General features: G+C 46.5%; 1 protein-coding gene across 1 annotated transcript; it reads left to right on the top strand.

The window, feature by feature from the left end:
• Positions 1-2243: 2243 nt before the first annotated feature.
• On the top strand, positions 2244-12245 carry R3HDML (R3H domain containing like). The gene is made up of 5 exons (XM_038572400.1): positions 2244-2513; positions 5252-5370; positions 5489-5621; positions 7122-7237; positions 11054-12245. Exons 1-5 carry the CDS (start codon positions 2256-2258, stop codon positions 11184-11186), a joined length of 759 nt encoding a protein of 252 aa, XP_038428328.1. The 5' UTR covers positions 2244-2255; the 3' UTR covers positions 11187-12245.
• The last annotated feature ends 1175 nt before the right edge of the window (positions 12246-13420 follow it).

A 13420-nucleotide genomic window follows, 5' to 3' on the forward strand; every position in this document is an offset into this window, starting at 1 on the left:
AGGTGTGTGCTTTGGCAGCAGGCACTGTCTGGGCCGGGAGGCTGAGGCCGGGTGGCTGCCTAGGCTGGGAATTCCATGTGTCTGGGGAGAACCCCAGCCCACAGCCCTTCGCTGCCACCTGGCTCAGCCTGGCACCCGGAGACTGCCTGGGAATTCTCAGAAGTCCCTGGAAGAGAAGGCTGAAGGCTTCCAAATGCTTTGACTTTGTTTTTTTTCTATAACATCTTTCTTGTAGGTCTACCCCCTCCATTACGGAAATATTGCTTGTTCTTTGTGAGGAATACAAGTAATCAGAGAAGAGAAATTAAATTTTCTTTTTTTTTTTAACTCTTTCTTAACCTATAATTACAGCAACTTGGAGACCAAAGGGGCTTTGATAATACACACACACACACACACGCGTATAGACATCTGCTTGCTTATGCATGTATCTGTATGAGAACACACACACACACACTCATACACACTTAATGGAGAACACACTTGTGTGTCAGGCACAGTCCTAAGTGCTCCACAAGAGCTGTGCAATCCTCATGACAATGCTATAAGGTAAGTACCATCACTACCCCTATTTTACAGATGAGGTACAAAATGATTGACTGACTTGCTCAAGGACATCCAGTTAGTGAGTGAAATGAGGACTTGAACCCAGAGCCGTCGCTTAATAAATGAAGCTGCCTAATGCTATGTTAGAGCAGCATGGTGGTCAATACCCTCCTAGGCTTTTCCCCTTTGCATTGATATTGGTTTGGTTACAAAAGTAGCATCCTTTTTACATACTAACAGGGTCCTGGGGTCACACTTGAATTTGAATCGCAGACACACTGGCTTGACTTGGGGTGTGTCCCTTCACCTCTCAGGCCCAGTTTCTTCATCTGTGAAATGGGGAGCTATAGTATCTGCTTCTCAGGGCTGGCTGAGCTTGTATGCGCAAAGCGCTCAGCCCAGGCCTGGCACATAGTAGGTGCTCATCAGGCGGGGTCAAGTTAATTGCCTGCTCTGAGGCTGGTCGGCTTTGTAGGGAAAGCAGTCCGAGAATACTCTCCCCAGTGCTGGGGTCTGGAAGGCAAAGAAAAGCCTCCGCATCTGGAGTGTCCGAGGTGAGGGGTGGCATTTCCCCCCGGAGTCCCTGCCACTGTCCCATCCCTACCCGGAGCAGCAGCTGGGCCCCAGCCCCCGACACCCCGACACCCCGGTGGAAGCAGGAGCAGCCCAGGCGCCAGAAGGAGGGAGGGAAAAGCCCACAACCGGGCAGGCGGAGCCTCCTGTCCCAGTCTGGCCCGGCTGGAAGGGGAGGGGGCTGCGGGGCCCGGACGTCAGATGCCATCAGCTCCCAGGGGACCATTAAAGTCGCTGAGCTGCCAGGCGGGCCAGGGTGTCTACAGAGGTCCCTGCGTCCTCGGCGCCTGCTGCCACCCGCCTGGGCTGCCCGGCCTGGGTACGCGCCCCGGGGAGGCTGCCGCCCGGTCTCCCGCGCTCCCCTCTCTGGCTCTCTTCTCCTTAACTCCATCTCTCCCTCTGTCTTCTCTGTTCTTCCTTCCCCTGTCTTTCCCCCTGTCTTTCTCTCTCCTTCCCTCTGCTTCCGTCTCTCCCATGCTCTTTCTCTTTCCCTCCTCACCGTGTCCCATCCACGCCTTATCTTTCCACCTTCCAATGTCCTTCATCCCTGTTCTCTGTACCTTTTTTTTCCAGATGCCTTTTTGGTCTCTCTCATTTTCTTCCTCTCTGCTTCTCTTTTTCTCTTCCTCTCTCATCCTCTGCCATCTGGTTCTTCCTGTGTCTCACTCTCAACCTCAAAAATGCAGCACCTCAAAGACGAGAGGGTCCCGCCGCATGATGCCCCGGGGACTGTTGGCCCTGCGCTGCTGAGGGCATCGATGGAGCCCACTTGGGGCAGGATTGGTGAAGAGGGTGTCCAGGCTGGAGAGGACTGGTGTCCGTCTCCTGGACTGGTGGGATGGAGCCCTGGCTTTGAAGTGGTAGTGCCATCTGCATCACATGGCCCGATCAGGATTAGCTACCATCCGGGCATTTCCTTCCATCCCTCAATACACTGAGTCCACTGGGGCAGGAAGGACAGGGTGTTGGGCACCAGGACTAGAGCTGAGTCGGGAGATCTTTGCCAAGTTCCCAGGGGTTGGCATCATCGGGGTGGCAGTGCTGGAGAACACTCAGGGTTTGGTGCCCTCATGCCCACCCCCTCCAGGCAGCCGACTCTGACTGCACCAGGTGACGTGTGACCCTTCCAGCCAGCTATGCCCCTGCTGCCCAGCACCGTGGGCCTGGCAGGCCTACTCTTCTGGGGAGGCCAGACAGTGAATGCCTTGATGCCCAATGCCACCCTGGCACTGGCCCAGACCGAGGGCACAGCTGTGTGGCCTCTGAGTGGCCTGGGGGTGCCCCGGTACCGGCGGAAGCGCCACATCTCTGCTGGGGACATGAGTGCCTTACTGGATTATCACAACCACATCCGGGCCAGTGTGCACCCACCTGCGGCCAACATGGAGTATATGGTGAGTTCCCATGCCCTCCCCTGCGCCCTTTCTAGCAACTGCCGGTCAACCCAGTGTGTTCTGGAAGGGCTGGACCATCACCAGCCTGGCCCCACCGGCCAGCATCTGGGGGTCTGTGTCCTGAGGAAAGGGCAGGAATTGATCTACGCATTTAATGGATGAGAAAACTAAAGCAGTTGCACAGGTCCTCTTGGGAAGCAGGGTCAGCTAACTGCTACGTATGGAGCACCTACTGTGTGCCTACCCATAACCTACACACAACCCTGAGGGGACTCCTCTTCCTTCAAGATGGGGATTATCATCTCCATTTTCCAATAAAGAAATTGAGATACAGAGAATTAATTTGCCAAAGGTCATCCAACTGGGATTCTAATCCAGGTCTGCCTGCTGCTAATGATTGTGGTCTTAGTGCTTGCTTCAGCAGCACATACACTAAGATTGTGGTCTTAACAGACACGATACTCCACCCCAGGGTTTTGGCTTCCTGCTAGAGACCTGCAGGGTGGGTGGCTGGAGCTTTCTGTGCAATTGTCTCTTTGCTTTAGGGTCTGATGGACACACAGACAGGAAGAGGATGCCAGTTATCACAGTGATGATTGCCTCTAGGAGGCAGAGTTTGGGGACTGGTGGTGGGGACTCGCACCTGAAGGTCTCAAGCAGAGGAAAACCTGCAAGTGACCAGCTGAAAAAGCTGAGATGTGTTTCCTTAAAGAGGCAGGGCCAGAGGCTGTCACCCCAATCCCCCAGAAGTCAGACTCTGGCATGGAAGAGGGGACCTTTCTCTTTATCGCAGTTCCTCCCCTAGGACCTTTGTCCCAGACCAACCTGGAGAGATAGGCTTCTAGCCCACCCACAGATTTCTTTAGGGAAAGAGGTTGCCAGTCCACCCCCCTCCAAGACAAATACATGCTACAGCCTGAAAATTCCTATGCTTTTACAATGTGTCTATTCACTTGTGTGCTAGCTGCTGCTCAGAGCCAGGTACCATGCTAAGCCTTGTGGACACTGCTGAGAACAGGATGAACAAGTGTCTTCCTTCAGGGACACGATAAAAAACAAATATCCACAACACAAGATATGGGTAATATAATGTCAAACAGGAATAAGGTGTTAAGATATGGGTAACATAATGTCAAGTAGGAATTAGATGTTGGAGAGGGGTGGGGATAGGAGCCAGGATGGCAGGCAGCTGGAGGTGGGGGTTATTAATTTGTTCATTGAAAGACTCATTCATTTATTAGCACAGTGACTGGCACGTGGAAGGTCCTTCATTTTTCAAACAGTGACACATTTACTGTGCATGCAAGGCACTCATCCTAGTAAGTGTTTAATTAGAACATGTGTGGTAGAACAGAGAGAGTTAAATATCTCACCATGGATCCCAGTAGGGCCAATGAATGTGGATTTGATGTTAGCATACCCCTTGCCTCAGTTTACCCCTTTGTTGCATAAAGAAAATATTCCTTCGCTTTTCCTAAGACTGTGAATCGGACAACCCTGAGGACATGTTTGGACCTGTTCCTTGGTATCCCTGTGTCTTCTTGGCTAGCTGGCTTCTGCCTGCAGGACAGGCATCTGACTAAGTACCCTTTGCTCAAGGAGCCCTTTTTCTCCCACAGCGTCCCCAAAAGTTCCAGTCCCCTGTTTCACATTTTCACACCCACCAGGATTGTAATGATTGCTTAATGTCTCATCTTTACTAGACTGTGAGTCCTGGGTGCCTAGAAATATTGTTCAATATTTGCTGAATGAACAAATAAAATGAATGCATGACTCATATCTCTGAAAATCCCAGGAAGTCAGAGTGGAAGGAAATTGGTATTTTTTTAAAGTGATGCTTTTTCAAATTATAAAACTTGGGGCATTCACACATTGGAAAATTATGAAGCTGTTAGGAGAGATGAGGAGGGCATTCTCTATGTGCTGATGTGGGATAACCACTAAGATAAGATAACCTGTTTGATTGAGTGAAAACAGCAAGGGGTCAGATAGACAGTTTGGCCAGCTGTCATTTGTGTGTGTGTGTGTGTGTGTGTGTGTGTGTGTGTGTATAATATAAATATTATAAATATATAAATATTTTATATATGTATATACAATTATATATATTTATTAATTATATATATACACACACACACACTTGTGTGTATATATACTTGTACAGGTATAGAATATTTCTGGAAGAGGATGCCAGGAATCACAGTGATGGTTGCCTCTAAGGAGCAGGATGGCTGGAGGAACAAGTATAGGATTGAGATGAGAGACTTTCCACTTTTCCTCCTTTGGGTATCTCATATATTATATTTGTGCATGTTTTCACTATGCAGAAAAAAACATTTTGAATTTGAATATTTAATGTTAAAATAAATATGTTTTAAGAATACAATAAATAAAATAAAAAGCCAGTTCCGTCCCCATCACCCTGGGCTCAGCCACTTGTAGGGACTGCTAACTCATGGACAAATAGCCCCGGACCTGCTCAGAGCAGAGAACCTCCAGCTTGAGGTCCAGTTGTGGAGGGGGAAGGTTGCTGGAAGAGGAGTCAGAGGTCTGGGTGTGGGTCTTGGCTCTGGTGAGGACTTGCTGTTTCCGACTCAGTTTCCTAATTTGTCCAGTGGATTTGGTGCAGGGTTCCGAAGAGATGGAGTTAGTGGCACCAGGGAAATGCGCATCTTTGGATACTGCTGGGATGTTGGTGATGTCCCTCCTGGGGAATTTCATGGCCTTTCTTTCCCCAGGTCTGGGACGAGCGGCTGGCCAGGTCTGCCGAGGCCTGGGCCACCCAGTGCATCTGGGCCCATGGGCCCTCACAGCTGATGAGATACGTGGGCCAGAACCTCTCCATCCATTCTGGCCGGTGAGTGACCTTCTGCCCTTCCTTCTCTTGGTCACTCAACAAAGTCCCCAAGCAAGGTGGTGGCAGAGCAGCTTCTCCGTTCCTCAGCCAGCATCTTCCATCTTCTCTGCCTCCCCAGGTACCGCTCGGTGGTGGATCTCGTGAAGTCTTGGTCTGAGGAAAGGCGCCATTACTCATTTCCGGCCCCCAGGGACTGTCAGCCGCACTGCCCCTGGCGGTGCAGTGGCCCTGTCTGCTCCCACTATACCCAGGTACCACTTTGTCGGGACTGAGGGCTGAGGGAGAACAAATCCTGGTAGCTTAGAAGAAAAAGAATGTGATGGAACAGAAATTATAGAACATACAAGCCCTAGGGACTTCCTTCCATATGATAAGTGTATTCCTGGAAAGTTGTGTGTATATTGAGTTGAGCTGACTGGATCTGAGTGTCTTGGGTGGGCTCACCAGATAGTTTGACCACCAAAATGGAGATGTGTGATCTGACAAGTTCAAGAATGCTTTTGAATTCAGTAGGTCCAAACCTATTTTCTAGTATTTTCTGTCTTCTAAGGATCCTACTATCTTCTCCTCCTTATTATCATTTTTAAGTAGGTTCCACACCTAGTGTGGAGCCCAACACAGGGCCTGAACTCACAACCCTGAGATCAAGATCTGAGCTGAGATCAAGACTCAAACACTTGAGTGCCTCGGTGGCTCAGTCAGCTAGGCACCTGCTTTTGGCTTAGGCTGGGATCCTGGGATCCTGGGATCAAGCCCCACAGGGGCTCAGCGGGGAGTCTGCTTCTCCCTTTGCCCCTCACCCCTGCATGTGTGCTCTCTCACTCTCACTCCCTCAAATAAATAAATAAAATATAAAATCTTAAAGAAAAAAGAGTTGAATGCTTAATCAGCTGAGCCACCCAGGTACCCCTAGGATCCCAGTATCTTAAAAAAAAAAAAAAGAAGAAAAGAAATGCTAAAATAAGAGAACAAAAACTGTACTATATTTTGAGTACTAATATTGAATATGTTACCACTTGTTACACATAAAAATATAATGCAATATAATGTTGCAGGAAATGGGACCAAACCTTCCCATTGTAGGACAAATATTTTCTTTTGGTCTGTCCATCTCTCTGTGATTCATTCAGAGTTAATGTCAGAAATCTACATTGGAGACCCTCTAGGAAATGTGAGGCCTAAACCAAATGTTCTTCCTAAAATTATTACCTTCGTTTTACCAAAGAAGAAACTGAGGCACGGCATGGTTAAGTGACTTGGCCAAAGTCACACACTAGTGATATTGAGGTTCTGACCCAAGCCTGTTTAACTCCAAAGTTTGTGTTTTAACCTCTAACACAATAATGATCTTCAAATGGTAGTTGCTAGGGAAAAAAGAAAGAAAATGAATAGAACAGTACAGAAAATAAGAGCATAGATCGCATGTGAAAAGATTAAATGTTGGTTCACAGAACTTTTGTCCCAAGTGCCTACGTGTTGTATGCTGAGTAACAATTCAAAATTTATTCCTTACTGGTGGGTTGTAGTAAAATAAATTAAAAAAAAGAAAAAAAGAAAAAAAAAAAAAGCTTGAGAAACATTATAGCACAATGTGTCTCCAGGAACATTGGGACAGGCAGATTGTCTCCCACGGGAAGACCTCACCTAATGCATCCACCCTGAACCATGTCCAGGGGCCTCTCAGCCCCAAGGAACCTGGGCCCCCACCCCGAGTCCATCTCAAAGCCTCCCCTGTCATTGTCCTTCCTCAGATGGTGTGGGCTTCCTCCAATCGGCTAGGCTGTGCCATCCACACCTGTGGTAGTATCAACGTCTGGGGCAACACCTGGCATCAGGCGGTGTACTTGGTCTGCAACTATGCCATTAAGTAAGTACAGCACTGAGATGGGGCTGAGGGGCAGGAGGTGGACCCTGAGTGCAATGAACAGAATTCCAAGAGAAGGAAAAAAGCCCAGGACACCGTGCCTTCTTCCCTTCTAAGTAAACTCGATACCATACAATTGTTTTTTAATATTTATTTATTTATTCATTCATTCATTCATTTATTCATTCACGAGAGACACACAGAGAGAGAGGCAGAGACACAGGCAGAGGGAGAAGCAGGCTCCATGCAGGGAGCCCGACGTGGGACTCAAATCTGGGATCACGCCCTGAGTCAAAGGCAGGTGCTCAAACACTGAGCCACTCAGGCGTCCCACAGTCTGGTAGTTTTAGAGTCAATGAATAATTATTTTTCTTTACTCCCCCACCCCCCCCAATTCTCTAATTTCCTTTTCTATTGCCAAAAGTGACTGGAAGATAGACAGGACCAGGTCAGGTGGACACGTAGCCTCGCTGATGAAGTTAACAGTAGAGAATGTGGTTTAGATGTCTAGACAAGCGAGTTGGCAAATATCTCGCTCTCGAATTAGAGCTGCACACCCATTGACTGGCAACACCTGACAACCACAGTCCTCTCCCAACAAGTGTAGGTAGCTCCTCTAAGCTCATCACAGGAAGTGGGGCAACAAAGAACACAGGCTCCCTGCAGCCAGGCACATCCCAAAGGAAAGAAAGGAAGGATAGAATGAGTGTGCTCAGCTCCTCCCTCTAGGCTCCCCAATCAGCTTGGTGGGAGAGAGGTTATGAGTGGCCTTTGTATGCAAGTCTCTTGGAAACATGGAGAAAGAGGGATGGGAGTTCCCATCCAACGTACAACACACAAATTTGCCAACATTACTGATTCTCATATAAAAATAAGAAAAGTTCTATGTAAACATGATATTTAGAATTTCAAGTTTACATACTGATAACCACCTTTTACTCTCAAGTAGCCTTTCAGCTACTTACAAAATATTTTTGCCTCCTTATCTCATTGAAGAGATGAAAGAGAAAGAAGGAAGGAAAGAAGGAGGGGTACTGGGAAAATGTTTTCTTTTTTTAAGAGCAAGAAACTGACGATCAGAGAGGTTAGGTAATATATAAAAGTCACAGAGCCAGGAGGTAGCAGAGCTGTTTGAAACACAAGTCTTGATTTCTAGTCTGTGTTCTGTCTACTATACTATTCGGATGCTCTAGAAGTCACTGGTAGCTTGAACACAGATTCTCAAGCTATTTACTTGTTAATGGTGATATCTATTAAAAAGTATGGGATCCCTGGATGGCGCAGCGGTTTGGCGCCTGCCTTTGGCCCAGGGCTCAATCCTGGAGACCCGGGATCAAATCCCACATCGGGCTCCCAGTGCATGGAGCCTGCTTCTCCCTCTTTGTCTCTGCCTCTCTCTCTCTCTCTGTGTGTGACTATCATAAATAAATAAAAATTAAAAAATAAAAATAAAAAAATAAAAAGTATCAGCCCAGCTTTATCAGATACAAAAATACAAAGCAAACTTTGTTACAAATAGCTTACGAGGCTGTTCCAATTTGAGGATACATTGAATTTTTGCAGCATTGAGTATCAACACTATAGTTGTTAAGATTTTCATGCTCTGGAGCAAGACTGTTAAGGTTCAAATTTGTGATTTAAATTCTCCATGCCTGTTTCTTCATTTGGAAAATGGGAATAAAATAGTACCTACTCACTGAATTGTTAAGAGAAGTGATCTGACCCAGGTAACACCCCCAGGCTCATGATAACATGCTGTTGCTTACTGCTATGACCAGATCTGGGTGTGATGTCCAGCTCTCCCATGTGCGTATAAGGACTTTGGATAAGACGTTTCATCTCTCTGGACCTCGGTTTCCTCTTTTAAAATAGGGCTAATCCTACCTGTCTCACAGAGGATCACTGTACATAGTCACTGTACATTTATTCAGCCCATAGTACGTGCTGAATAAATGGTGGCTGTTGTTATAACTGGGTTAGGAACTATTTAAGGGTGGGAAATAGATCTGATTCATTCCTATATCCTTTTACTACAGGGATCTCCGCCCCCGCCCCCCCCCCCCCCTTTTTAAGCAAAACTTTTTTCCAAGTGGTTAAGTTGAACAAAAAAAGAATGACTTTTATTCCATTACCCCCCAGATATTTCCACTTCCCATCTTCCCTGCCCTCAAATTTCTGGGAGCACCTTTTGAAAACTGCACTCACAGCATCTGGCACAAATCCTGAAGCCCAAAAGATGCTCTGGAAGTGTTTGTTGAATGAATAAGTGAATGAACCCCTTATAAAACCAGAAATGCATACTTTTCTAAGGACTTTGGCTGAGTTTACTTACAATCATTCAACAACCACTTTTAGAGAAAAAAAAAAGATTCCATATCTGCCCATAAAGAGTGTTCATATGAAGTGTGAGAAAAGAAGACCCTGGACTTGCAAAGATAACACTACAGGCTGGTGGTGAGATTACCAGGCAGCCATGAACATGAGTTTTGGAGATGATTTTAGGCCTTGAGAAGAGGAGGGAGAAAAAGAAAAATCTGTGCACTGGGACAGAGAAGAGAGATGTGGAAAGGTGGGCTATGTGAACAGGATCCACGGCTGCTAGAGCAGTCTAGAATGACTGACCAAAAGCTACAGATGTGCTTCTGTAAGTAGGGAGATCAGCAAACTAGGACCCATGGCCAAAACCTCACCAGCTGCTTGTTTTAGTAAATAAAGTTTTATTGAAACACAGCCATGCCATTCATTTACATGCTATCCGATGCTGCTTTCAATGCAATAGAGATATCCGGCTCACAAAACCTAACATGTTTGCTATCTGGCCCTTTACCTGAAGAAATTTGCCATTCCTTGCACAGGTAAGGGGAAGCCACTAAAAGTTTTTGAGCAGAAGAATGTGATGAAGGTGGTTTGTTTGTTTTTAATAGCTTTCTTGAGGTGTAATTCACATCCCATACCACTCACCCATTTGATGTGTACAACTCAATGGGTTTTGGTATATTAGATTATTAATCTGTTTTCATTATGCATATAGATATGAAATATTTATAACATAAAATTTGCCACTTTAATCATTTAGAAGGGTACACCTCGGTGGCAATTCATCGTTTTGTGCAACCATTACCACTACCTGCTTCCAGAACTATTCCATCACCCCAAAGAGAAGGTCTGTAACTATTAAGCCATGACTCTCTACCCTACTTCCCCTAAAAGGCCACAGTCTGTTGAGAGGACTAACTCAGGAGCAGGGAGGATGGAATTGGGATCTGGCCATCAAGAAAATGGGCAGTGGTGGCCATGACAAGTCTTCATGGCATGTGCCCCCATGATCGGATTATACTCAGCATCTGATTATTCTAACTCCTATTTGTACACAACACTTCTGTGAGGTCTAAAGCGTTTGCACATCATTTTTGTGGATACCATTTCATTTATTTTATTCAGAAGAAATAAGGTGGCTTATTTTGTCACCAGCTGGCTGGTGGCAAAACCTAGGACCAGATCTCAGAGCTGCCTGAGTCGGGGATGGGAGGGAGGGTGGAGGGAATAAGAAGATCAATACTTACTGAAGAGTCAGGTATTTGCCAGGCACGGTGCTAGGTGCCCACACACACGGCTTCATTATTTGATCTTTGCCTCCTCCCTGTGAGACAGGGGAGTCTTCTCATGGTTTTACAGCTGAAGAAACCGAGGCTTGCAGACGTGACTTGCCCAAGGTCACATAGCCAGTCAGCGGCGGTGCTGAGATTTGGAAACCTATATGAAGGTTGCCCACATTAACTCTCCTCTGTCCCTGTCTCCTTGGCATCTTTTCTCTTCCAGGGGGAACTGGATCGGCGAGGCACCATACAAGATGGGGAGGCCATGTTCTGCTTGCCCTCCGAGTTACCAAGGTACCTGCAGTAGCAACATGTGCTTCTCTGGACTCAAATCCAATAGGCTTCTGTGGTTTTAAATTTTCCCTGGGCCCCGGTGGTGCCTCTGGCCCTCCCCCAAAGACTTCTTCCCCAAAGACCAGGTGAAAGAATAATTGTTTTTTTTTTAAAGGACTTTATTGGGCTCACACCACCGATCTGAATTTTTCCTTCCTGGTTCCTTCCATTCCCGAAATGTCAGCATGTGCCAGAAGAAAATAACCTCCTGGCCTTCTGTCTTTCTTCTTACAGCTTTCTTCTCTCTGGCTTCCGGGAAAGAGGCTTGTCTCTTTCATTGACTAGGTGCTCAGAGTCAGAGCTGGATGGAGCTGTAGGGTGACAGCAGTTTTATGACTCTCAGGTCCCAAACCCACAAGTCTTTGTCCAACCAGTGAAGGGTATTTATTAAGCAATCTTTAGCCTGAAACCCACTTTCCTTTATCCACTAACAGCCAAACGTGGAGGACTTGTGGTTTGTTCCCTGAGTTGAGAACATTTCAGGCCCAAGCTTTTAAAAAAATAATAATTTAAATTGACTTGTAGACAGACCATTCCCACTGCATGTTACTGGGGCTACTCCAGGGCTCAGGTTCCCCTTTTACAGATGGGTATACTGAGGCTCAGCAGAGGGGTGTGATCTACTGATAGCTACACAGCTTGTGCCAGCAGCACCCAGGTCAGAGCTCAGGCCCAGACATACCCTTTCTGAGGGCCAGGACTGCGAGTGCAAAATCAAAGTTGGCCCGAGGGAAATGTCCTCTGGGCCTGTCTTTTTCTCTTTTTATCACTCCATTGAGCCTATCCGTCTCTCTCTCCTCCACATCCCTGGAGGATCTCATTCTCATTCCCATAAACCATTTCCTCTCTCTCCACCCCACCACACCCAGATATCATGACACACAAAAGTCCTTTTGTTTCCAGAGATAGTAAAATCTCCCCCTCAGACCTTGCCCTCCAGCTGGGGCCCACTCCCTGCCTGGCCAGAGAGCACACCATTCAAAGACCTGGATGGAAAACCAGCCCCTTTCCCTGGAGTTCCTACACCAAGCTGGATGGAATGAATTTCTCTTCCCTCTCAGTCATTCCCACCTAGGCCATAACCTGAGCATGTCAACAACCACCCCTTCCTCCCCATTCCTCAATAAAGTCCTTTGAGATCTGATGCAGTGGCTCTTTCTGGCCCCTCCCTCTCTCAGCTCTCAGAGGGGGTCAAAAAAGGAAGGAAGGAAACTGAGTAGGGGGAGATGGAGTAAAGGCAAAACCAGCTCCAGAGAAAGGCCAGGAGAGGGGGCTCACGGCCCCTACTCTGTGCCAAGCGTGACAACTAGTTCAGTGCACACATGCATATGTGTGTATTACTATTCCATTTTATTGCTGGGATAAATGAGGCTTAGGGATAAATGAGCATTTCCAAATGCTGGAAATGAGTGAAAAGAAACAAGGATGCTGTTGTGAGTTTATTATTTGCAGATTATATCCTTACTACTCTTTTTTTTTTTTTTTTGAGGGAGTATTTTCATTCATAAAACAATAGTGATAACACGTTAGATTTTTAAAAAAATTAATAATGTCCTTATATTGGGGGGGGAAGCTTGCTATCATGCCAATTTTCTAAAATTTTCTGGAGATTTAAGTAGCATGTGACCCCTTGAATTAAATGGTATACATAAATTATATAGCTGGTAGGGAGCAGGCATAAAGTTTGAATTTAGCTTCATCTGACCTCATAACCTTATTTTGACTGCCCCACATTGCCTTCCTGTGTCTCGAGTACCAGAAGAATGACAATGACAACCACTGGCATCTATGAACTGCTTAGTACACTCTTAAACTCATTGAATTATCGCAGCCATCTTAAGAGATAGGTACCATTCCTATCTGCCTTTTACAGGCATAAAAACTGAGGCTAAAGAAGTCAGATTTGAATATGTACTATGTGACTCAAAAGCCCAATGTCTTAAGCCCATTTACTTTCTGCCTCTCAACAAGGAAAGCAGAAATTCAGAGCTAGGACAAAGGTAAGGATGATTAAGCAAAAAGTGCCATTGTAGGGGTGGATGACTTCCCAGGTTCCCCACTTTTGAAACTGCCCTTGAGAAGAGAACATGTCAACAGAGAAATGAGCAGGTTGGGCTTGCTCATGGTAGCCAAGGCCTGGATGCTGCAGACCTGGGGGTGAGGGCTCAGGGGGAGGGGGGTTGCTCATAGCATCCTGCTTTGTTAAGCTGCTGTTCTAACTGAAGGAGAACATTTGCTGCAAGAAATCGGAAACAAC

This window comes from Canis lupus, chromosome 24 (genome assembly GCF_011100685.1).
Source record: "Canis lupus familiaris isolate Mischka breed German Shepherd chromosome 24, alternate assembly UU_Cfam_GSD_1.0, whole genome shotgun sequence".
Taxonomy (NCBI): domain Eukaryota; kingdom Metazoa; phylum Chordata; class Mammalia; order Carnivora; family Canidae; genus Canis; species Canis lupus.